This window comes from Nylanderia fulva, unplaced genomic scaffold (genome assembly GCF_048542155.1).
Source record: "Nylanderia fulva isolate GAGA-0341 unplaced genomic scaffold, ASM4854215v1 Scaffold212, whole genome shotgun sequence".
In the NCBI taxonomy this organism is placed as follows: domain Eukaryota; kingdom Metazoa; phylum Arthropoda; class Insecta; order Hymenoptera; family Formicidae; genus Nylanderia; species Nylanderia fulva.
In genome coordinates this window covers 1,590-28,457 of record NW_028190278.1, presented here as the reverse complement: position 1 = coordinate 28,457, position 26,868 = coordinate 1,590, and the positions used below count along the sequence as shown (strand labels likewise).

General features: G+C 41.3%; 2 protein-coding genes and 1 pseudogene across 2 annotated transcripts; all 3 read left to right on the top strand.

The window, feature by feature from the left end:
* Positions 1-17,790: 17,790 nt before the first annotated feature.
* Positions 17,791-18,684, top strand: LOC146723261 (uncharacterized; annotated as a pseudogene).
* A 3,423-nt stretch (positions 18,685-22,107) lies between these two features.
* LOC146723260 (uncharacterized) lies at positions 22,108-24,892 on the top strand. Its single transcript, XM_085482707.1, has 3 exons — positions 22,108-22,337; positions 23,800-24,247; positions 24,476-24,892. Exons 1-3 carry the CDS (start codon positions 22,108-22,110, stop codon positions 24,890-24,892), a joined length of 1,095 nt encoding a protein of 364 aa, XP_085338833.1.
* Positions 24,893-25,212: 320 nt separating this feature from the next.
* On the top strand, positions 25,213-26,346 carry LOC146723259 (uncharacterized; the record flags this gene model as incomplete). Its single annotated transcript, XM_085482706.1, has 2 exons — positions 25,213-25,911; positions 25,991-26,346. Coding segments are annotated over exons 1-2 (409 nt in total), but the record flags the coding sequence as incomplete, so codon positions are not given.
* Positions 26,347-26,868: the final 522 nt, after the last annotated feature.

Sequence of the window (26,868 nt, the reverse complement as noted above, 5' to 3'; positions counted from 1 at the left end):
ATGCGACAATTATCGCATGCATTCAAGAATAGGGCCCCAGCTAGATTAAGTTAAGGGATATAATTATATTTTAACCTTAAAAAAAAATTCTAATAATTTATTGCATAAAACAATAATTTAAAAGAATAGGAGAATTAGCGTTTACGATGTTCCCTTAGTCCTTATCCTAATAGAATAATAAGATAGAAATGTTTGTTGTGTTTTTTGTTTTGTTTTTTTTGTCTATATATTTTCGATTATAATGGTATAGTCTTAATACTGAGATTAAAGCATTTTATAATTTACTTATGTATATTCATTTACGAGGCCCGAGCTTATCATTAAAATTATTGGTCCCTTAGATTAAAGGATATAAATATTCATTATTTTAATCACAACATTATATAGTTCCTTAGTTGCCACATCGATATTGTTTAAGAATCCTTAACCTAATTCTATGATAAGAATATTTTAAGTCGGCTCCTTAATTTTAAAACCACAATCTACACTTTATTCCTCTCGACCAATAGAGCCACACGCGATGTTATTGCGACAATTAAGAAAGAAAGAAAATTTGGAAACTAAGGAATTTGAATCCTATGGTTGGGATCTCAGAAATTCCTCTTGTTTCTTCTCTTAACTTCCCCTGTAAAAAAACAGGTGTAAAAAATATTGGTCCGAAAGTTGGCTGAATCGGGAATCGTCGCGTCTGGACTTAATTACGACGCTTTGGGGGATATAAACATTGAGAAAAGTATTGATTCGTAAGTGTCTAAATAGCTCAGTTGGAAGAGCAGTCGCCCGGCAAGCGGAAGGTCTCGGGTTCGTTTCCCGATTCAGCCGACATTCGGACCAATATTTTTCTCGCCTATTTCTTTACAGGGGAAATTAAGAGAAGAAACAAGGGGAATTTCTGAGATCCCAACCATAGGATTCAAATTCCTTAGTTTCCAAATTTTCTTTCTTTCTTAATTGTCGCAATAACATCGCGTGTGGCTCTATTGGTCAAGAGGAATGAAGTGTAGATTCTAATTTTATGACTTTAATATAGTCGTCCCTTTGTTAATTGTGTTAAGTTTTTGTCGGGAAACAGGATAATAATGTTTAAGTCTTGTAATTTTAATACACGTTGTATTATCGAACTATACGACAAAGAACAAAAAAGAAGAGGAGGAAGTAAGTATATATATCTCAGGCTCGATTACCGCGTAAAGAAGCAGGCGTGCAAACCTAATGGCCAGAGAACTACCAAAATAAAAATACCAATATAAAGTATACAAATATACTAACTGAATAGTAATAAATTGTATAGTGTGTAGTGATCTAACTTAATAGAAAATAATCTAGACATAAATATATATCTAACAAATTGTATTAATTTAGAGGATATTTTTAAATTAACTTATTAATTTACATTATTCTAAATGCATTATGGGTGCCTTATGTAGTTACATTGATATTATAATAATGAGGAAAACTTATGTGTACATATATCCTAACCTAATCTTTTGCCATCAGAGTCGTCGTCACAATCAATTAGCTTAGAGGAAATAATTCAGTTCCATTATTATGATATCTTAATAAATTTAGTCAGTCACTTAATCTTTTATTAATAAATTTAGTCAGTCACTTAATCTTTCATTTCTTACGATTTTAGTAAGTAATTACTCTTAATTTTATAAATGAATTAAAAATAGCACACGAGCTTAGAGTGAGTGATATTATATATTATATATTATGAGAGATATTATATTATACGCGAATATATATATATATATATATATATATATATATATATATATATATTATAACCGTATCGCGCGGAATTCGCAGCGAATATCAATTCGTCGCGTAAGGAGAAAGGTCCCCTGCAGAATATCGGTTACCTTCGGCGCGATCTCTCCGTCTGATCACAAAAAAAATTATAACAAAAAAAAATAAAAGAAAGCTAAAATCTTGATTTAGTTGGGCGCCAGGTGCGGCAGCCGCACCGTCTCTCAATTAATAAATTCGCGGGATGCTAAGTCTTAATTTACTCGGACTTATTTGTCCAAGCCCTTTCACGGGCGTCAATCACGGGAGAGAGAGAGATCGCGACGGCAACTTTCCCGCTCGGCTAGCCTCCGTTCGGGTAAGGGTTCGGGTGCGTGGCGGCGAGAAATCATCCGAGGAATTAAAGTTAATAAAACATATATTTAAATCTTGTTCATAAGACACATGAGTATATAATATACAGAAATAAGCGGCGTGCACTGACGCACGATTGAGAATTTGGTGAAGCAATACGACCGGTGGTTCACCGTGCCGAGTTATGAATAATATTTAACTAATTCGCGGCAACGAGGTAGTGTCTCCCATAACAACCAAAAAGAATGATTAATTAAATCGGCGATGCGCCACCGGGTATATTACTCCACGCCGCGGGCGCGTGATCCGCGCGGTATGCGCGACAACAAAGGGGCCGGCGTAAGGGCGCACCGCGTGCGCCGTACATCAATTTCATACACAAAATTACGTAATCACGCCTTTTCTTTTAAGCCTTTACAACCTCAAAACTTTACGACATCCATACTTTACACATCAATACTTTAATAAGCCCGAAAGCGTTTATGAGCTCTTTGATTTTTCGTCTCGAACAATATTCGGCAACGCGTAAATCACGGTAATTTTCGCGCGACAAGGGTACGCGCGAAGACTGTCCACGCGGGAGAGAGAATATGCGGAAACGCGAGAGAGTGGATGGGTCGTAATTTCTCCCAATAGGGTCTCGTTACGTTACTAACGCGACTCGACAATAAACGAATCTCTCGCAAATTTTAAAACGGCCGGCAACTAAGTCCAGCGTAATCTATTAACGATAAATGATTCGGAACCCATCCACCCTGCTACCTTAATTCGGCGACAGCAGGATGACCACGTCGTCTCACCAGTCCTATGACGTTCCTTAGTGTCCTCTCCTCTCTCGCTCAATCTGAGTTGCGCTTCCGTTCGGGACTTCTGCTCTCCTCGGGCGCTCGCTAGACAGTGCCGAACCGGGGGCCCTCAGGAGACACGTCGGTGACCCAATTACTTAGATAGGCCACTCGTGGCGCTATCAGGTCGGCCGCGCGCGCGGCCTCGGTGATCCTTGCGGCCGCGCGCGTAATTATCCTTACCCGCGGAGTCCTAATCCGCGGGTTGCCCCTCGTAGGCGGTCGTCGCGGCAGCGCACGGCAGGGCCGCTCCTTGCTCTCCTTCGGGATTCCGGATGTCCCGGGGGCGGCAGCTCTCCTGCCGGCGCTCCGTATGCGGGGACTCGGGTGCTTGTTGCACCCGAGTGGCCATCCCCTGCTCGCTCCTGGAAGGTACAAATTTTGAGGCAGTGGCACCTACTCCGTTGTCGGATATTCGGTGAAGAAATTTTTGATCTTGGGCTTACCGAGCGTGTCCCTGACGAAGGGGGTCCCCGTCGTCCTGCTTCCCATGCTTTCCTATCTTTCCTCCAGGGTTTCTCTCTCGGCTGAGACTCGTCGCACATCCTGTCTGCCGCCGAAATAATCCTAACTCTCAAAACAAACTCCTAACAACAAAAAATATACGAAAACGCGTAACAGCGGGATCGCGTCCGGTCCCGCGCTTTTCGCACGCACGCTCTCTCTCTCTCTCTCTCGCTGTCTCGGGAGAGCAGAGGTCCCGTGCCCTCCCCCGATCGGGCCATTCAGCCCTTGTGACGGACAATTTCAATTTGTCACGTCACAATATATATATATATATATACTTTTTATACTTGAATGGATGTAAATGGACATCTCTAGTGGAATAATTAACATATTTATGCAAATGTGTGTATATGTATTTCTTATATCTAGTAGGATAATAATAAGTTTAGTCGACGATTGATTAAAATTAGTGATTAAATATTCTCAGAGTCCTTTTTAATTTGCTGGCATAATTCTAATTTTGATTAAGCATTTATATAAATTTTTGTGATAGTTAAATTTAATAGCTAACATTTATAGATTAAGAATATTAATTAATTAAAATATTGTTATATCCCTAAGAGATATAACTATTAAGAAATAATTACTCGTATTACATCCGCTTGACGACGGACACTGACCGCGTAAAAACGCATACGATGCGAGATATATGCGGAACCGAAATTGCTCAACGCGCAAGCAAAGCAGAAGGACTTTGAATCTGCTTCGCTTGCACTTAGGTCCTTGACCGAGCGGGCCTGTTGCCAGGCACCCCTTCCGATCGAGGAAATCCCAAAAAGTGATACTATAAAAACGAAGCAGGAGACGCGCCGCTCAGTCGTAAAGTCACTCTCGCGTCGTTAGTTAAATGACCTCGCTAGCCGCGTGCGATATATAACATTTTTTCGCAATCGCGAACGAAACGCGAAGTTATAGTTAAACAGTGCCGTTAAATCGATATACTCACAAGTGTAACAGTGGTAAAATAAATAAAAGTCAAGCGGTTTACTTGAATAAAAGTTTTAATAATAAAAAGTAAAGTTCATTTATTTCATCAACCCGAAATAAGTCTCGACGCCCCGGATCCTCATCCTAATTTGGCGCGACCCCTTGTGTCTCACCCGAGGCACACAACAAAATTGGTGGCAGCGGTGGGATCGCGCCGAAGGACCGTCAGGAACTACTCGGAGGAAGACCTGAAAAATACAGCAGTATTAATAATCAGGCACGTCGAAAATAATAATCGACGGGAAGCGGACAAAACAGAAGGTATCAAATAAGACCTGTAACGTATACGCACACATAAGGAAACAGACACGTCAGCCAAATAAATCAGCCGACGTATAAGCAGCAGCGTGCCGTACGTGCAAGACTACACACACACACGGACAACGCATCAGCAGACGGAAGTAGGCCATCATCTAAGGACGCGACCTACGACAACACGGACAACGCATCGCACCGTACAGCGACCCGCAGGATCACCTTACAACGCCGGACCGCCAGCCGTATCAACACCGCCGAGTGATGATCTGCAGCGTCAGCAAGCGAGCGATAATAATGCTAGCCGTATTAATGTAAGTCCGAATAAAACTTTTTATATATATTGCGTGAATGTCGGAAGAGAGCGAAACACCCCGACAAGCGATAGCGAATAAATTGTAGTTACATAGCGACTCAGCCAAACGGTCAATCAGAACATTACCGTTAACTTTAAAAAATTTTGAAAACGTGCGAATAAAATTAGAAGCAATTTATTCAAGCGAGAGCGACTCAGAATCAGTTACGCACGAGAAAGCCGAACGCGAATTTCCGTTCGATATTTTTGACGAAAGTTTATTCGAAAAAGGAGAAATCGACGCCGATAAAAAATTAAGAAAAGAAAGTAAAATACGCGTAAGTCGAATTCCTAGTAACGTATCGCAACGCGGAGAGTACTCGCTTACGTCCTACGACAGTAGTATTTTCGATCCGAGCGAATATCAGGACATGTTGCGAACACCGCCGAACGGTGTCATGGATGTGTCCGAGGGTGCTATCGACCGCGAGATTGACCGTCTTTACGGCACCATAGTTCGCGACAATAATCGACTCGTGGAAGTCGATGTACATGCACTACCCCCTAATAGCGTTATAGAAACAGATAATCCTCGCGATATTAGGCGATACACAGATAGACGCGTTGAAGAAGCCGAGATGCGCGAAAACATCCAATTATAGGGAGGCAGGCATAGAAAACACTATGCTACGCGAAGTAATAAGAGGCATGCGAGAGCTACGTAGAGAAATGCTCACAGAAATAAATGTATTGCGCGAACAAATTCGCGAATCTAACGCATACGCCGACGAACAGTGTCAGATCCGCCGAGACACACACGCACGTACACTCGAGGGAGAAACGCGATACCCAGAGTACGATAACAAGAGATATGACGTTATGTACGGACGGACGGAGAATGACGCTAGACACCGACAAGGTCCTCATGAGTATTTTATTTCATTAAAAGAAGCACGACAAATGATTCCGGAATTTAACGGGACGACACAACACAAACTGCAAGAATTTTTAAGCGCATGCACTTATGCTATGAAAAATATACACCCCGCTAATAAAAGTGAGTTGGTGGGAGCTATTTTGTGTACAAAATTAAAAGGCAAAGCAATGTTGGATTTTCAAACGCGAGACATACAGACATACGACGAACTCAAGCGACAATTGGAATGTACGTATCAGAGTAGGCGAAGCACTACGTATTTGCAGATAGAGTTCAATTCCTTAAAACAAAAGGCGAATGAAGGCGCGCAAGCTTTCGGAACGCGCGTCGATACCTTAGCTATGGAGTTATATGAATCCAATTCTCCAGGGAGAAGATCACTCCCCCATTGAAAAGCGGATCATACTAAGTACTATACAAAAACAAGCCTTGCAAAATTTCCAAATAGAACTACGCGACGAGATACAACTGCTTATTCGTTCTCGAAATTACCAAACGCTACAGGAGGCAACAACTGCTGCAACTGCCGAAGAAAAGGTAAAGGGCACAACCGCATCGCGATCAAGTCACTATACAAATCGAAATCGTTATGATGAAGCGCCGTCGCGACCATCAAAAAACGCCGTGCAATGCTATAAATGCGGAAAATCGGGACACTACAAGCGAGAATGCCGTAGTAGTAAATACGCGCTTCCTAAACCGGAGAAGTCAGATCGCGTAACTACAATAGAAAAATTTTACAATTACTGCAAAAAACGCGGACACAGCCGTGAAGAATGCTGGACATTAAATGGACGGTTAAAAACGACATCAAGTCACGATAGAATAAATGGTGATAAAAAATCGCGTAACGTTAATGTAACCAAAAGTCGTAAGAAGCCGAAAACGAGAAACAGTGATACGGATTCCGAGCGAAGCAGTAACGATGACGAGCAAAGTAGCGACGAAGACGAAAGACAAGAGAAAAAGAATAAGACGACACGCGCGCGGGAATATCAGATGTCACACGTGCGCCGAACGCCGAAGAGAGAAAGAGAGTTTAAATATAATTAATCTGCCCATGCGAGAGGCAAAACACGGGAAAGTAAATATGCTTTACGATTCGGGAGCTACGATTTCATTGATAAAAGTGAAACTCTTAAAAGGCGAGACTGAAATTTACAACGATAAAATAACTCTCGTGGGAATAACCGGTCACAAGGCAAAGACGATCGGAAAAATGTACGCGACCAGTTAAGCTAAACGGGAACAAAATAAAACACGCGATTTACGTTGTGAAAGATGATTTTCCGATGGAATTTGACGGAATTATAGGAATAGATTTCCTGAAGAAACAAAATGCTTTTTGCAACCATAGGAAACAAGAGCTGCAACTAGGAAACGCGGTAATAAAACTGCGCCCGTATGAGAAGATCCGATTACGACCGCGCAGCGAAACGATTAACCGAAATTTAAATAGGTCACGAAAAAACGAATCTGAAGACGAACGCGATAGCAACGAGGGAGACTCGGAAAGAGAGACCCCGGTACGTGTAAGCCAGTATCGCGTATCACATATCCGACCCGCCGTAACTAAAAATATCGCAGGAAATCATAGAAGCCAAACAAACCGCGTCCAGTAATTTTTTATCGGACGATACCTAGACGAACAAAAAATTTTTTAAAACAAAATTGAAGTTGGTGAAAAAATGCTTATATATGACGAAACGCTACGACGAGGATAACCGAAAAGAAAACCTCCGACGCCTAATGTACAATAAGGTAGAGAGAAAAAAAGAGGGGGAAGAAAAAGCGATACGCATGCACACAAACAGACTAAAATTATTTATCGAAAATTAGGACTTACCTATTCTGGTATAGCAAATGGATCGAGACTGGTCGCCCCCACCAAAACCACCACCTCACGCACCACTCGCGCACCAGTACGCGTATCGAGAGTGATGTGCAAGGAATGCGGCTCACCCGTCCTCCGGGACACATTCGCCCACCGGAGCACCACATCGTACGCCCGGGTATATTCGTCCCCTGTCATTTCGGGCCCCACAACAGGGGCGCGGGCGCGGCAATAAGGACACAACAAATCATACAATTGCGTATAGGCATTGCACCTAATACAATTATAACGAGAATACATAGTAATACGTCGTGCCGCACGTAACAAAAGTTGTCCTAAGACTAAAGAGACGACAGACGACATAGAGAACGAATGCACCGCTCTCTTGATAAAAAATTGCATACAAAAGTATATAAAGATAAAGTAGTAAGAGGAATTATATATATGTTATTACAGAATGATCGTATTCAGTGCCAACGCAGCAATATTAAGACGGTCAAACCAAAAACCGTACGAACTCAAAGAATTCGCCAACGAACCAGGGATACACTTTGAAAGAATAGGTCACCTACACTGTTCTAAAAGTACGTGAAAATTAGTAATAAAATTAGACCTAGCTACATTAACCGCAAAACAGAGATATATACGAAATTACATAGAACAAACAGAAAAAACATGCAATATATTAACGCAACGAAAAACATGCCTTAACTTAGTTAAGATTACAAAACAAACATTAAATTATTTAGAAAAAACAACAATGCAAATAACTACACTCTACGACAGACGTACAGACAAACGTAGGGGAATAATTGACGGGATAGGTATAATAGCAAAAACATTGTTTGGTACCATGGACGCGGATGACGAAAAACGTATAAATGAACAACTAGAGTTAATAAATAGCCGACAGAGCACGATACAACACACAGTTCGACATCGACTGACAATAATCAACGATACGATAACACACATAAACAAGTTAGAGAATATAATAGAGCAGAGTGAGAAACTCTTACAAGAAATTATAAATAACTCAAAATTATAAATAACATAATATACATAGATTGGTTTCAGAAAAAAACATTTTCGGGTAGAACACTCTCATATCATTCAAATCATCCTATATGCCACAAAAAAAGTGTAATATATAATTTAGTAGACCGGTCAATATTATTATCACATCCCCGTTTTCATAGTAAAAATTTAACATTAATCATAGAGATTTTATTGAGCAATAGTTATCCTCTTGATCTGATTTTCTCAGAAATCAATAATAGACTGAAGTTCCTTAGTGTTAATAGATTAAACAAAGAAATGACTCAAGATATAAATAACGAAATCATAAATAATGACAATAATAAAAAATTCATAGCGATACCTTATATTGAAAGAATCTCGGAACTAGTAGCATCAGAATTAAAGAAATCAAATATAACAGTAGGATACAGATGTCTAAAGAAATTAAACAGAGTCATAAAAACGCAAAAAGACAGAGATAAGCTCCAAAATAATTCGGGGGTCATATATAAGATTTCGTGTAATAATTGTGATGCTACATATGTAGGACAGACAAAAAGACAATTAGGTACAAGAGTAAATGAACATAAAAATAATATTAGATTAGATTCAGCAAGGCACTCGGTGGTTTCTGATCATATTGTAAAATTTACACACAATTTCAATTGGAACGACACAAAAATCCTAGATTATGAAAAGAATTATTATAAAAGGTTGATATCAGAAATGATATATATTAAAGAAGAAAACAACAGTATCAACCTAAAAAAGGACACCGAGCGTCTTGACGGTTCTTATTATGATATTCTAAAAAAATTGTCTACGTCATCTTAAAAATTGGGTATATATACAGCGCGCCGACATTGTAAGATACAGATATCGATTTGTTTTTTAAAAAAGTACACATTGTGATTATGTTAAGTAAAAAAAAATAATTTTTTAACAAAGGTGTTATGTTCGTTGACAAAAAAGTAAGTTAATACTATTTATTAAAAATCTAAATGTATTGTAATATTTGAGCGGATATATTAATTTGTTCACAGTGTCGTTACATAATATAACAGCATCTGACGCTCTAACTCATGCCAACAATCATGAATTTTGTACTGCGTTCGTCATATAATCTTATAATTGTTGTATTTATTTATGATGTCGAAATGACTAAATTAATTTTTTAACATATTATTAGGATATTGAGAAAGACTGTCGTACAGTCGAAACGTTTATCGTAACTTTTGTATAGTATGACGTAAATTAATAAATAAAAATTTTTCAATTAATAGCATATAAGCTCGTTAAGTTGGCCTTTTATTATATCACATATCTTACAAGAAAATTTAGCGGAATATATTACAGTAGAAAAAACACAGGAGCAATATGAAATAATTATGGCAGTTTTAACAGACTCCAATAGGGACGCTGAAAATATCATAGAATACTTAGCGCAAATCGAAGAGGGAAACGTACATCCGAAACTAATACCGTTCAATAACATTGTTGCACATTTAAAGGAAGTCGCAACGCAATTAGAACAGGGAGATTATTTCCCGTTTAAAACACATACAGTAAATTGGCATGAAATAAAGAAACATGCAAGCGTAAGCGCATACGTAAGCAAAGACTATAATTTATATACGATACTGCGGTTCCCGATAATTTCACAACCGAAATACAACATAATAAAGGCAATTGAATTTCCCGCGCCAGCATATAATAAAACATTTAAAAGTATACGAGTAAAAAACAATATGTTCGCCATAGATAACCTTAGACTAACATATTTGATTATAACAAACGAAGATTTACAAAAATGTAATAAAATAAACTTCTATTATATATGCGAACACAGCATGCCGGTTTATCGCATAAACACGAATATACCGTGCGAATTACAACTGTATACGCAACAAATGCAAGATAAGCATGAATGTAAGGTACACTATCGGATAACGAGAACGACGTTATGGATCCCGTTACATCAAACACACACATGGTTGTACGCAACAGCCAAGGAAGAAAAAATAAATATAAAATGCGATGAATATACACAAAAAAATTTAGTGATAAAAAATACAGGCCGACTAACCTTACAGGGAAACTGCCAAATTAAAACAAAGGACATGACATTAGAGACAAAAGAGACGATCCACGTAACAAACATAGACACATACTTACCAAATTTTAACATTGCACCATCACAAGACGAGGACATGAGAGTACTCGACACATTGGATAACCTGACACAACACAACGTGGAACTAATAGAGTTACGAACAAAGATAATCGACATAGACAATGATTTACGAGATAACGAACAAAAATTTTATACAAAGGGACAATTTATTTACCCCATGACCTCGAGCGGTTTAATAATAACCATAATCATAATATTTGTTATTGTCGTTGTAATTTGGAAAATAAAAAATAAAAAAGACACAAAAGGAAGACCGAGAGTAACGATACTTGACGATGACTGGAGTGTACCTAGATCCATACTGAAAAGGAGTAATAGCACACGTTTTTAGGAAATAAGAAACGATTGTAATTATATTGTAAACGGGCATAAAACAGTTATAAACTTTAGATTTAAGCGAAAAACTACGTACCTTCGGTTTTTCTTCTTTAACGGGGGAGGGATGTTATATCCCTAAGAGATATAACTATTAAGAAATAATTACTGGTATTACATCCGCTTGACGACGGACACTGACCGCGTAAAAACGCATACGATGCGAGATATACGCGGAACCGAAAATGCTCAACGCGCAAGCAAAGAAGGACTTTGAATCTGCTTCGCTTGCACCTAGGTCCTTGACCGAGGAGGCCTGTTGCCAGGCACCCCTTTCGATCGAGGAAATCCCAAAAAGTGATACTACAAAAACGAAGCAGGAGACGCGCCGCTCAGTCGTAAAGTCACTCTCGCGTCGTTAGTTAAACGACCTCGCTAGCCGCGTGCGATATATAACATCTCTTCGCAATCGCGAACGAAACGCGAAGTTATAGTTAAACAGTGCCGTTAAACCGATATACTCACAAGTGTAACAGTGGTAAAATAAATAAAAGTCAAGCGGTTTACTTGAATAAAAGTTTTAATAATAAAAAGTGAAGTTCATTTATTTCATCAACCCGAAATAAGTCTCGACGCCCCGGATTCTCATCCTAATTTGGCGCGACTCCTTGTGTCTTACCCGAGGCACACAACAATATATATATCTTATATTAGGCACTTGTATTCTTACTGTGACTAGATAATTCATATTAAGCGTGGGGGGAAAATAAATCGCGTAACACACATTAAAAACCTTCTATCTCGATTTTTATTCCAGTTACCTTATCGTATATATAAAGACAAAGAACGTCAAAAGTATAAGCGTCCAAAACTAGAGTAGCAATATTGTGACTGCAATGTCTTTTAAAAATATTCATAAAGTGTACGTAACCCGTAAAATATCTATCGCATAGTAAAATTGAACGTATGTCCATAGCTATTTCTCGATTACAAGTTTGACAATTAACGGGAAACAATTGTCCGTATACGATCCCGTGACCATCTACCGATGTATAACTTTCAGGTTTTATGCGATCGTAACATTCAATGCAAATTTTGTCACCTCTTTTTCCGACTTGATATCCTACAATGCGTATGCATTTTACTCGATATAAATCAAGAAAAGTTCTTAACAAAAGGTGAGGTTTATACTTAAATTTTTTCATTAAACACATTATATGGTTAGAGGTAACTTAGTAACGCGTATGTAAGAATTATCTACTATCTTAAGCAAGAGTTTTGAAACTAGAAATAGAATAGGACAATAATATGAAATTATTTATGCTAATAAAAAGGTTTGTGATAATAAAAAATAAAAAAAAATAGAAACCAATATATATATAAATATATATATATATATATACAGGGTTTGTCCGGAAAGTAATGCGTCGCATTTTTTTAAAAAAGAATTTATTGATCGCATAGGTAAAACAACTTAAAATTGTTCGAAGTATGACCCTTCTGCGTCAATACATTTTTGCCAACGCGATTTCCATGCGTCATAAGATTTCTGGAACTCTTTGACTGGGATGCTGTTCAGGGAGGCCGTCGAAGTAGCTTGTACGTTGTCAACCGACTCGAGCTGTTGTCCTTTGAGCTCCCTTTTCAGCCGAGGAAATAAAAAAAAGTCCGCCGGGGCCAAGTCGGGACTGTAGGGCGGCTGCGGCACCGTTGCCACACCGATCCGGGTCAGGTAGGCCGTAATAACAAAGGCGGTGTGAGCCGGCGCGTTGTCGTGATGGAGTTTCCATGAAGCGCGGATCTCCTTTCGGACGCGGGCGATCCTGTGATTCAGTCTCTGAAGCACTTCCTTGTAAAATTGAGCGTTGACAGTCTGGCCGGGGGGTACGAATTCATGGTGCACTATCCCCTTTGCATAAAAAAAAACAATGAGCATTGACTTCACCCGGGACTTGCTCATGCGAGCCTTCTTCTGGCGCGGCGACGACGTCGTGTGCCATTCCGCACTCTGCCTCTTTGACTCCGGATCGTACTGAAAGACCCATGACTCATCCCCAGTGATAACGTTGTTCAGGAAATTGGGATTATCTGCACAGAGTTGCTTGAGTTCTTCACAAACTTCCACTCGGTGTTGCTTTTGCGCATCGGTCAACACTCTGGGCACAAGTTTTGCGCAAATCTTCCGCATGGCCAAGTCTTCCGATACAATCTCGTGAACAATCGTTTTCGGCAAGTTCAATAATTCCGACATTAAGCGAACATTCATTCGACGGTCTGAATTCAATAATTGGCGCACACGAGTCACATTGTCGTCCGTTCGCGATGTTGACGGGCGTCCTGCGCGGGCCTCGTCGGCGACCTCCTTCCGACCTTCTCTAAACATCTTGTGCCATCTGTTTGACTGCGATTTGGAAAGGCAATCGTCCCCGAAAACTTTCTTGAGCATTTCAAAAGTTTCCAGCGGCGTCTTGTCCAGCTTCACGCAAAACTTTATCGCATAGCGTTGCTCTATCGTTCTCTCCATCACAAGTTCGACGCGACCACTAAGCAGAGGTTCACAGAATAAGCCGTCCTAACCCTCCAAGCGCATGGAAACAATTGAGCGACCTACCGTTGGAAAGCTAAGGGTACCCCCCTTCCTCCCCAACCGGTCCCATCGCTCTGCGATGTATAGTCGCGTCACAAAAAAATGCGACGCATTACTTTCCGGACAAACCCTGTATATATATATATATATATATATATAGAGAGAGAGAGAGAGAGAGAGAGAGACAGAGAGAGAGAGAGAGAGAGAGAAAATATCAGGTAGGCAACAGCTTTTAGGCGCTGGTATAAAAGAAGGCTGTTGATAAAAAAAGAAGTCTGTTGTCCACCTTCAAATGGGTTCGGCCCTTAGAGCAGCTGCTGGATACAGGAGGTGAAATGCTGTTAAAGAAGATAACTGCTTTAGGGTCCAGTGTGATGCCCTGTTGGCGATGCCAACTTTTGTAACCAGAGATAATATATTAGTTTTCATCCTGGCTCTATGTGAGAGATTTTCAATTTATTAATATGTACGATTCGGGGTTTATTTTTTATTAGAATCTTGACATTATTTTGTGGTAAAATTTCTATTATTTCGTGGGGGTCAGTATATTGGTCAGCAAATTTTCCTTTAACAAGTTTCTTTTATAAAAATACTGAGATCCTACTTGAAATTCCTGTCATTAATTCTTCGATCGTAGTATCTTTTACTTCGTTCCTTAGCTTTTATGAGATTTTTTCGTTCGTTTTTTTGAATATCCTGGATTCTATTAAATAAATCGGTTAAGTAATCTCGGGAAGTGATTTCTAAATTTCCTTCTAAAGAAGGGTGAGCGGAAGGTAGACGAGCTATTCGACCGAAAATCAATTGAAAGGGTGGATAATCGATACTTTTATGGACACTAGTATTGTATGAAAACATTGCCATGTTAATATGATTATCCCAATTCTTTTCCTTTTAAACTTGTGTTTTAAGATACTCGATTAATACGTGGTGTGATCTTCCAAGAGAACTATTTGATTGAGGGTAGGCAGTAGTTTTGAATTGTTGTATGTTGAACATTTTGGCTAGATTACGCATTAAAATGGAAAGAAAGTTTGTTCCTTGATCCGTAAGAATGACTTTAAGAGTACCGTATATGTAGATAAAATTTTTAGTAAATGCGTCAGCAATAGTTAGGGAAGTTGCTTCCTATAGAGGAACGGCTACGGAATATTTAGTCAGTAAATCTTGCATAGTTAATAAATATTGATTTCCAGTGTTTGTAATAGGGAGAGGACCTACAATATCGAGAACTATTTTATCGAATGCAGCTTCGGGAGTGTCAGTTATTACCATAGGTTGTTTCGTTTTTATCCGCGTTAACTTTTTCAATTGACATTGACGACATTTTTGGATAAATCCTTGTGTATTCTTTTTATGTTATTCTAATAGTAATGAGGTCTTATTTTGTTATAGGTTTTAGTAACTTCTTTGTGACCGCCGTGGGCAGAGAAGTGACTTTCAATTATAAGAGCTTCACGTTCTTCGACGGAAGGGGTTTGAACTAAATTTTCGCAGACAGTGATATGAATGGGCAATTCTTTTAAAAATTCTTGAATCTTGCTAATTACGTAGCGCCATGGTATATCGTCAAAGCGTTCTGTTTTATTGATACTAAAAGAAGCTAGTCGTAATTCAGTTACGGCATGTAAGAGTGATCGTATACAATTTTTTAGAGTTTGAGGTTCTAAACGCGAATGATTATTTAATCTAATAGGAATTGATATTAAAGTTTTAAATTTGACGGTTTGAATATTTACTCTTTCAAACATAAGATTTTCATATTCCGGTAATAAATTAGCCTTTTGATATTCTTGAGCGCCGTTATCATAAGGAGTTCCGTCTATTTTAATAAAAATTACGTATTATTTTGTTTTATCAGGTTATCGCGACATATGGTGACTATAAATAAATCTGTTTCTCGGGGTTCTATGCATTCGAGTACTTCTTCGTATACGTGATCTCCTTCGTATAAGTCTATAATTGTTCGTCGGTTTTCGTCATTGTTGTCATCGTCATCGTTACTAAAAGGCTTGTCTTCTTCTATTATGTTACTGACATCTTTGTCAGAGTGCGCATTGGGGGGTCTGTCTAGATCTTTAAAACAGCTAGGTCCAGAGATAGGTATTGATTCATTTAGAGGTACGTCGTAATCGTTAATGGCGTAAACAATAATAGTGATTTTAACAGTGTTATAGTCCGAATGACTATAACTATATTATATTAAATATAGTTGCAATAATAAATTAGTAAGTCGGCTATTATGCAATCATTTAAGAAACGTTCTCACGCTCTCGCGAAGCGCTTATCGCGAAAAGACGCAAACGCAATGAAATATAAGCGTTACACCAAAAACCGCGGATCGCAAGCGAAGAATCAACCTGCTTCGTTTGCACCTAGATAAAAGCGTGTGAATAAAAATTAGCCAATGAAAGAGCTTTTCTACATCATCCCTTAAAAGATGTAGAAAAGAGCAGGAGACCACCGCGAACGAAGAGCAAGGCGATGAAGTCAGTCGCTAACAAAAATCCGAAAAGTCAAGTCGCTAATTAGAACCTAACTACGAGTCGAAGACAAATTGCAGAATACAAACTATCACCTGTAATCTAACTGCCGAGTGCGGGTATACTTAACAGTAGGTATACTAGGGGAGTTCTAACCCAGGGGCAATGAGGGGAAGTGAGGGGCGGGGGGGAATCGGGGGCGAGGGGGGTGACGCCACGCGGGGGAGGGGGTCTTATCAGTAGATAAGCTTATCTTTTGTTTATAAACATATCAGATTACCTGATAAGGGGATCATATTACCTGATAAGGGGATCATGTTACCTGATATGTTTATAAACAAGATAAGATAAGGGGATCATGTTACCTGATATGTTCATAAACAAGATAAGATGAGATAAGCGGCGTCTTTGTAAGGTATCTAAGTTTTCATAAACAAGATAAGATAAGCTTGAGCGGTATCTAAGTTTTCATAAACAAGATAAGATAAGCTTGAGCGGTATCTAAGTTTTCATAAACAAGATAAGATAAGCTTGAGCGGTATCTAAGTTTTCATAAACAAGATAAGATAAGCTTGAGCGGTATCTAAGTTTTCATAAACAAGATAAGCGGCGTCTTTGTAAGGTATCTAAGTTTGCAGATAAGATAAATTCTACGAAGGGCTGCCGCCGTTTCATCTTGGATCAAGCGCTGACAAATAGATATGTATTACCCCAAGATAAGATAAATTCTGCGAATGGCTGCCGCATGGATCGAGCGCCGACATTCAGATATCTAAATTTTCTCTGAAAATCCAAGATAAGATAAGATAATTCTGTGAATTATTAAGAACAAAAGGTTTGCCGACAATCAAGCGGGTTGATACATGATCCGTACAGGTTGCGACATGTTTGCGCGTCGTGTCGATCCGACGGGGTAAAATGAAAGGTAACGGGCGGCCTTATCTATGTATTTCTAAGAATTATCAGCGATATCTAAATTTTCTCTGAAAATCCAAGATAAGATATCGCACAAATATTTCTCGCGAATTAACAATTGCATCATCATCCCACGAACAAAGGGATGATCGGGATATATAATGAGGACCGATGCAGCTGCCGGGCCATAGTACCACTGGCGAGCGCACGCTTCATTCGAGGTGCAAGAAAAAAGTTTAGTGTGCAAAGAAGTTTTTTTTGTAATAAGTGTGAAAAAGTGAATTTTTTTTACAAAAATGGAGAACGTTGAGCGCGACCTGTTGGAGCGTTCTCGCCAAGTTGCTAACTTGGGCGAATATTTCGGATAGCTGCAAGAGTGCGAAGAATTTATCGAAGAGCTTGAAGAACGCAGCCGTGCCAAGCGTCCGCGTCTCTCGATTGGACATAGACAATCTCTGGTGGCGAGAATAGCGCGACTCGAGGGTGCAAAGGTGCGCTTGCAGAGACGGTATGTCGGTGAATCCATGCCTAGTGGCGGCGGATTCAGTGGCGGCGGCAATAACGCGTAAAGACTCGTTTGGCGCGAAATCGATACGGCGTTCGATAGCCGTATACTGACCGGTGCGATAATTAACGCAGACCACATCGAACCGCGTCAGTTTTTGGAAAATGCCGCAGACATTGTAGTCGAGAACGTGGAGAATGTGCTGCAGAGACACATCAGTGTAAAAGTGAACACCGTTTTCAACGGTGAATTTGTGTCCGGTGACAAGCGCGCCAATAAAAGTATCAACACGAGAAACTTTGAACTCTTTCGCACGTCCGATGTACGCGAGTGGTACGAGCGCCGCGTAATCGAGCCCACGCTAGCATCGCTAGAAGAGTTCCAGGAACGCGATAGCGGCTGGGCATTGTCGCGGATAATAGATTTGACTGTGAATGTAAATAAGTACAATCCAATGCGCGCGGGATGTCATGTCAAATTACCTGCAAAAAATTATGGCAAAGAGAGCGGTTGTTAATGTGCGATCAGCGGACAATGCGTGTTTCACATGGTCGGTGGTGGCCGCTCTGTACCCCGCTGAAAGACATGTGGAACGAGAATCCTCCTATCCGCATTACACCACAGTGCTGAACCTCCAAAACATTGAGTTTCCAGTGACTGTGAATCAAATTAAAAAATTCGAACTTGCAAACGACATCTCCGTAAACGTGTACATCATCGAGAACGAGAACATCGTCCCGTTGCGTCTTTCGGAAAAAAAGAAGGACAGGCACGTCAATCTGCTGTACGTGGAGGACGAACACGGAGTGGGGCATTTCGCATGCATAAAAAATCTGTCTCGCCTCGTCAGCTCACAACTGAGCAAAAAACATGGTCAAAAATTTATATGCGATCGGTAAGTATATATATATATTTATTAAACTTAAATTATATTTTAATTAAATTTTCATTAAATTTTTTATTTTTTACAGATGCCTACATTATTTTGGAGCGGTGGATAAATTGCAAGCGCATACGGAAGATTGCGGGAAATTGAACGACTGCGCTATTCGGTTGCCGAGCGAGAATGACAAGTGGCTCAGCTTCGACAACTACACGAGGAAGGAGCGGCTGCCGTTTGTAGTGTACGCCGACCTCGAGTGTGTTTTGGCAAAGACCGAAGATGCCAAAAATTATCAACACCATCAAGTGTTCAGCATCGCGTACTATGTACAGTGTTCGTACGACAGTTCGTTGTCCGCGTACAATTCCCGTCGTAGTGTCGATTGCGTCGCATGGTTCGCCGAACAGCTTAAAAATTTAGCAATCCGCGTAAAAAATATTTTAACGACCAATGTCCCCATGGTAAATTTAACGCCTGACGAGTGGTTAAAATTTCGCACCGCGACGCATTGTCACATTTGTGAAAAACCGTTTGACGAAGACGATACACGCGTCCGCGATCATTGCCACCTCACCGGCGGTACAGGGGTCCTGCGCATTCAAATTGTAACTTAAATTACAAAGAATCATTTTGTATCCCTATAGTCTTTCACAATCTGTCCGGCTACGACGCACATTTTATTATCGAGGACATAGCCACAGCGTTCGAAAGGGAAATCGAATTACTGCCGATAACAAAGGAAAAATACATTTCATTCTCGAAGACTGTTAGATTGACACAAGATAATAATCCGAAAAATTATATCAAATTACGGTTTATCGATTCGTACAAGTTTCTCAGCGCTAGTCTCGACAAATTAGCGTCATTTTTGGATAAAGAAAAACTAAAAATTTTACATTCGGAATATCAAAATTTAACTAGTAAAAAATTATACTTTGAACTTTGCCGGGCCCGCGATTTTTACACGATTATACACGGTAGCCAAGAGTCTTTCGGCGATCGCGGAGGTAACGTCGGCGGGTCGCATACCAATCGTTCGATGCTTGCGTCCGTTGTAATCTGATACGAGGCGTGGCAGTATGTCGAACCACTTGTAAGTGCCATTCAGCGTAAACATCTTCCACATGTCGTTCTTTAGCGTGCGATTGAATCGCTCGACGACCGACGCCTTCAATACCGAATATGTCGAATAGTGATTAATGTCATGTTTTCGCATAAGTCGTTGCACATCGGCGTTGTAAAATTCCTTCCCGTTATCGGTTTGCATGTTTTTCGGACATCTCTTGCTGTCTCGAATTATCTCAGCGATTGCGTCAGCTGTCTCGCTTCCTCCTTTACTCTTGAGTGGTACAGCCCACGCATACTTGCTCAACACATCGATGACGGTGAGTATGTAGTGGTAACCTCTGTTGAAACGGGAGTACGGACGCATCTCGACAATGTCGGCTTGCCACAGATCATCGTATCCTCGCACTATGACATGCCTTCGAGGGAAATTTTTTCTCGCTGACGCGTGCAACTCGTTTACCAACTGCCTTTCTCCAAACTATGTTGCTCGTTGTTATTTTCACTATTCATTCTCGTTCTTTCACGTTCGTACCACGTTGTTTTGGTGTTCTTTCACGTTCGTACCACGTTGTTTCGGTGTTCTTTCACGTTCGTACCACGTTGTTTCGAAGTTCTTTCACGTTCGTACCACGTTGTTTCGGTGTTCTTTCACGTTCGTACCACGTTGTTTCGGTGTTCTTTCACGTTCGTACCACGTTGTTTCGGGGTTCTTTCACGTTGTTTCGGGGTTCTTTCACGTTGTTTCGGGGTTCGTTCACGTTGTTTCGGGGTTTGTTTACAATGTTTCGGGGTTCGTTCACGTTGTTTCGGGGTTCTTTCGAGGTTCTTTCACGTTCGTGCCACGTTGTTTCGGGGTTCTTTCGGGTTCGTGCCACGTTGTTTCGGGGTTTTTTCACGTTGTTTCGGGGTTCGTTCACGTTGTTTCGGGGTTCGTTCACGTTGTTTCGGTGTTCTTTCACGTTGTTTCGGGGTTCTTTCACGTTGTTTCGGGGTTCTTTCACGTTGTTTCGGGGTTCGTTCACGTTGTTTCGGGGTTCGTTCACATTGTTTCGGGGTTCGTTCGGGGTTCGTGCCACGTTGTTTCGGGGTTCTTTCGCGTTCGTACCACGTTGTTTCGGGGTTCTTTCACGTTCGTACCACGTTGTTTCGGGGTTCTTTCGGGGTTCATGCCACGTTGTTTTGGGGTTCTTTCACGTTCGTACCACGTTGTTTCGGGGTTCTTTCGGGTTAGGTAGTCGTTATAGCGTTGTTCACTCCCGTCCTTGACCCATTCGAAAATCGTCTTTGACTCGTTTGCAGCCTTTCTCACAGTCGTTTCTGATCCGTTTGCAGCCGCTTTTGAATCGATCGTAACCGTCCCTGACCTGTTCGCAACCCTTACTGAGTTGGTGATAGCCTTGTATGTAACCTTTAAGGACTTGTTCGTAGCCTCGTTCGCAACCCTGTTTGACATGATCGTAACCTCGATCGTAGCGGTCGCGTTCACCACCGTTTCCAGGTCGTTCACTGCTGCTTCCGGGTCGTTCACAGCTGCTGCTTCCGAGTCGTTCATTGTTGCCACTCATTGTTGTTCGGTAGCACGCTGATCGTAGCTGTTTGTTTGCAACCACTTCTTCTAGACGTTTGTTTGATAGACGTTTCCGAGCCAACCGCTCATTAGATGTCTGAGATAGTGTTTGGCGCACGCAAAAGTTCTTTTATCGCAGTCTCCAACGCTCGTACATCCTTCTCTAACGCAGCCAGCTTCTCATCTAACTCTTTCTGTTGGACCATCAATGTTTTAAAGCACTCCTCCAGGTACAATTTGTTGACGGTATCGGTATCCGCCTTAGGTTGCGCTACACGGCGAATCTTGCGCGATCGCGCGTATAGTTGTCGGTAGCATCGTACCGTGTTTGCGCACACCTTCGTTCACGCTGCAGCGTACTCTGTCGTCGTAATTCATCACTCGTATCGTCAGAGGTTGTCGCACGAATTTCATTTTCTCACTCCCGATTTGACCTCCAACGTCCGCCTATTTATAGCTGCGCGGACTCGCGCTTTGCTCAGTATCGTCTAGAGATTGCAGCGGATGTCAACGAAAATAGGCACAGGTCTATTAAATCGTGCGATAAACGCACTTCCGGTCGAGCTTCATATTCCCGGCTATCAATTTTGCGGCCCGGGAACTCGTTTGGAAAAGCGATTGGCTAGAGGTGATCAACCCATTGGACGCGGCGTGCCGTGAACACGATATAGCGTACTCTCAGAGCAGCGAACTCACCGAGAGACACGCGGCGGATGAGGTACTCGCCGAGAAAGCGAAAACTCGCATCGTCGCGAAAATTCGAGTCTCGGTGAGAGAGCCGCGGCCGCAGTTGTCTGGGCAGCGATGAAAGCCAAGACGAAGCTCGGCATGGGCTTGAAAACGAAAAAGAGGAAGACGAAGAGGAGGATACTTTCGGCAGCAAAACGAGGCGGATTTTTACCGATTTTACCAATGCTGGGCGCGCTCGGATCCCTGGTCGGCGGAGCGGCTGGCGTAGCAAAAGCGGTGAACGACAATAAAGCCGCGCAATGTCAGATACTACGCCACAATCGCGCCATGGAAGGCCGCGGACTGTATCTCGCCCCTTACAAATATGGACGAGGAGCGAGGAAAAAACAAACGTCAAAAAAACGTTAAAAATGCCGCAAGGTGTAACTACAAATGTGCAATTGCTACAACTTGCAAAACGTATGCACATTCCATATTTTAAAGGTGTATTTATGCGCAATAATTTACCGATAAATGACGCGCGAGAAAATGAGAGCGGTATCGTCAATCTGGACAGCACAGACGGGCCTGGCACTCATTGGGTGGCGTATGCAAAAAGGGGAAATCGCGCAATTAATTTCGACAGTTTTGGCAATCTTCGACCACCCGAGGAATTGGTGCGATATTTAAATGTGCCGAAATTGGAATACAATTACACCTCTTATCAAACGTATGATCAGAGTATCTGTGGACAATTGTGCTTGCCGTTTCTTCGAGATTTCTCGCCGCAAATTTAAAGACTGACATTGCATTATTTAACTCAGTTTTGTCAACATGTCGCTAACACTAACATTGACTGGGAAGAGTAGCGTCCTCGCGGCGACCTACTTTCCGCCCATAGATTTGAGCGACGCGGACTACGAGCTCGGTCTGACGAATTTTGAAACTTATCACACTATATCGAATGCGAATTCCTCGAATAATAAATTTTACTACGGCACAGACGACGCGGAAATTACGATTCCCGAGGGATCGTACGAGCTGCAAGCGATACATGAATTTTTGAAACGCGCACTTTCCCGAAAACATAATGCTGTTAGCGATAAAGGTGTCGACGATGAAGATTACCCAATCGTGCTCCGCGCTAATTACAATACGATGAGAAGCGAGATCAAGTGTGCCTACAGAATAAACTTTAGCATGCCCAACAACATTGGATCGCTGCTGGGATTCTCGAATCGTATACTGCAACCGCGAAAATGGCACAAATCGAACATGGCGATTAATATTATCAACGTGAACATTATCCGCATAGAGTGTAACGTGACCGCGGGTGCATACAGCAACGATAAACTCGTTCACACAATACACGAATTTTCACCGAGGGTACCACCAGGATATAAGATATCGGAAACGCCGGCGCAGATCATTTACCTGCCGGTCTTCGTACGGAGCATTACTGATTTAGTGTTACGCGTTACTGACCAGGAGGGACGATTGCTCGATTTTCGAGGTGAAGAGATAACAATTAGATTGCACGTACGACGGCGGGCCACCCTCGTGCGACGGGATGCTCGTGTTGAATAAAGACACGAAAAACACAATCAGACCAGCAGCAACATCATTCGCTAATATCAAATCAACTACGAAGAAGAGACTCACCTCGTCAAACGTTGCGTTTTTACAATCTTTGGGATTTGCGGTGCGCGCCATCTGAACAATGACTGAGATTCTCAACATCGAGGAAGAGCTAGTCTTTGACGATCGCATCGTCAAGATTGAGACTCACACATACAACCCGTTTGCCAACACAACATTTGTATACAGCGACGAGATAAGAATACCCATACAACAACAGGATTTATATACGTTGCCGTATGAGAGTTTCCTCTACATCGAGGGTGAACTGCGGATAACTCATCCAGTTGAGGGATCCAATGTGATGCTGGGAAATAATTGCGTCGCATTCATGTTTGACGAAATTTGCTATGAACTCGATGGTGTGGAGATTGATCGCAACAGGAATGTGGGAATAACAAGTCTGCTGAAAAACTATGTAACAATGTCATCCGATAGAAGCGTGATTATGCGAAATGCAGGCTGGGATAGCCCGACTACTGTGAATGGATACTTTAATTTTTGTGTGCCGCTGCACATGTTGCTGGGATTTTGCAAGGATTACAAACGCGTTGTTATTAATGCGCGTCATAAGTTGATCCTAATACGAGCGCGCAACGACAATAATTGTCTGTATGGAGATTCTGCACTGGAGCCTGTGATCAACATATTCAAGATACAATGGCGAATGCCACACGTGTTGTTGAGCGAGATTAAGAAGCTGTCGATGCTGCGCGCTCTGGAAAGCGGACGTTACCTCAGCATGGGTTTCCGCTCGTGGGATTTATACGAATTTCCGCTATTGCAGCGTACGACCAAGCATTCGTGGGCCATTAAGACCGCGACTCAACTGGAGAAGCCGCGATATGTAATTTTTGCTCTGCAGACATGGCGTAAAAATGTCATGTCCGAGGATACGAGTCGATTCGACAACTGTAAATTAATCAATGTGAAACTCTATTTGAACTCGGAATGTTATCCGTACGACGACATGAATCTGGATTTCGATAGAAACAGATGGTCGATTCTGTATGACACGTATGCGCGTTTCTGCAAAAATTATTACGGATACGAGTATCTCGAGCCGAGCCTCACCATTACACGGTTTTTACAAAACGGTCCGTTTGTGATTATCGATTGTTCTCGACAAAACGAATCGGTCAAGAGCGCAACGGTGGATGTGAGATTGGAATTTGAGTGTAAGGAGAATATACCTAATAATACCACTGCGTACTGCCTCATCATGCACGATCGCGTGATCCAGTACAACCCGTTGACCAACGTTGTGCGCAAAATCACCTAAAAATGTTTACACAACTACGCGTGTGAGGGAGGGAGAAAAGGATACATAATCATGATGATGCGAGATGTCTGATGTTAGTGAAGTAATACCTCTCGACTGACTCACATCGAAGAGATCATGTCCGCACCAACGTTTGTCGACCTGCAAGGATTTATCCTAAACAAGCGATTTATCGTGAAGGAAGCGGGAATCCTGAGAAGAGGATATATCATGTCGCACTATTTCTTCGCATGCCCTGTGCCGTGGAGCGTGCTTATAAAGTCGGAAAGGCGCCAGGCCTCATGGATAACTCAGCATCATCACAGCTTGCATTGGGAGGATGGAAATGTTCCATACTGCATGGCTCAGCGCTTGATCACGGCAGCTATCAATGGCATAAATGAACAAGACGAGGAGGAAGAAGAAGAAGAGTCCTCTCTCGTGTATGTAAAAGGACTCGAAAAGCGAGAGTGGCTTGCCGAAATAGTGGACGATGTGTGCAGCGGTTTCATGATTGAGACCTTGGATGCCATATATGAAGATGTGCCTGCATTAAATAAATTAGATCCCACATATACTCTACGATGTAATAAACATGTAAAAAATTGCGCGTTACAAAATGTATTTAAATTATTCAATTGGTGGTCGGCTAATCGCGACGATCATCCGTTTTTTGAATAAACATATTATTTACATACTATTCTCTTTGTTATTTTTCCTAACCAGATATTTCTAAGAATTCCTTTTACCCCCACTACTTTTAAAAATTTCTCACGCAATCGTATTTCTAAGAATTTCTTTTACCCCCACTACTTTTAATAATTTGTCTTTCCCTCCAGATATATTTCTAAGAATCCCCCTCTCCTAATATTTTAAAAATGACCGTTACTCGATTATTAGTACCTTATTATACAATCAGTCTTTCGTCGACCGTTCTAACTGACGGTTCACTTTTTAATACCCTCGGTTCAAAGAAGCAGCAGCAGCATGAATTACTACATGCCGAGACATGAAGAAACGTGCGAGAAGAAATGCGACGAGTAAGTATAACTTTTTTGTATCTTTTATATATTTTATATTTTTTAATTTTATTTTATCTTTTTTATCTAATTTTTACAGCGTTTCGCTGGAGCCTCGTGCGGTTCGCATACTTGGAAGACGATACGCATTGACGGCAACGGAATTCAAATTCCTCGAAATCGGCATCAGAGTGGATCCGCCGAGTTACGTGGAGATCGCCATAGGAGATCATCGGGGAAAACACCTATTACTATCTCTTGAAACGTGGAAAGGACTCTACGAGCAACGCCACGCTATTCACAATTACCTGAACAATGACTCCTCCTCCAACAACGATGTGTATAATTGCATAAGTGTCGGGCCGCTAACAGTGCGATTTCACAAGATAAACGACACCAAGCTCATAAGTCTCGAATCAGCGGACGTGCGCATGATGGTCGAATCGACGTTACGTCGTATGTTCGAGCTTGATTCATGCATCGAAATAATGTTCGATCGATTGACGAGGCTCATCGCAACGGTCGATATCAAACATACGCAATTCTCCAATATTGCATCCACTGTAACGAATGCGAGAGAATTGCCGAATGCGATACGCGCTAGCAACGCCTTCGACATGCACCAACTTGTCGATTGCGAGCTGGTGGCTTTAGTTTTTAATATGTAATAAAACTTTATATATAATTATGTATTAAATATAAGACAAATAAATACTTATATGTATATATCATGGTGTACTTTATTTGCGCGCCACCCATTACATACTTTGCGAGAGATAATTATCTTGTCAAGGACATTGCATTCAGCGAGAAAAAATCGATATTATTATCTTACGAGATAAGACATCCATGCTGCGGCAGAATCGATAATTTTATCTTACGAGGCGCACACGACATTAAGAGTAAGAGAGACGCACGCATTTCGAGAGAGAAGACGGGCCGCAGCGGCGGTATACGCGCTCTCCCGTCGGAGCGAGA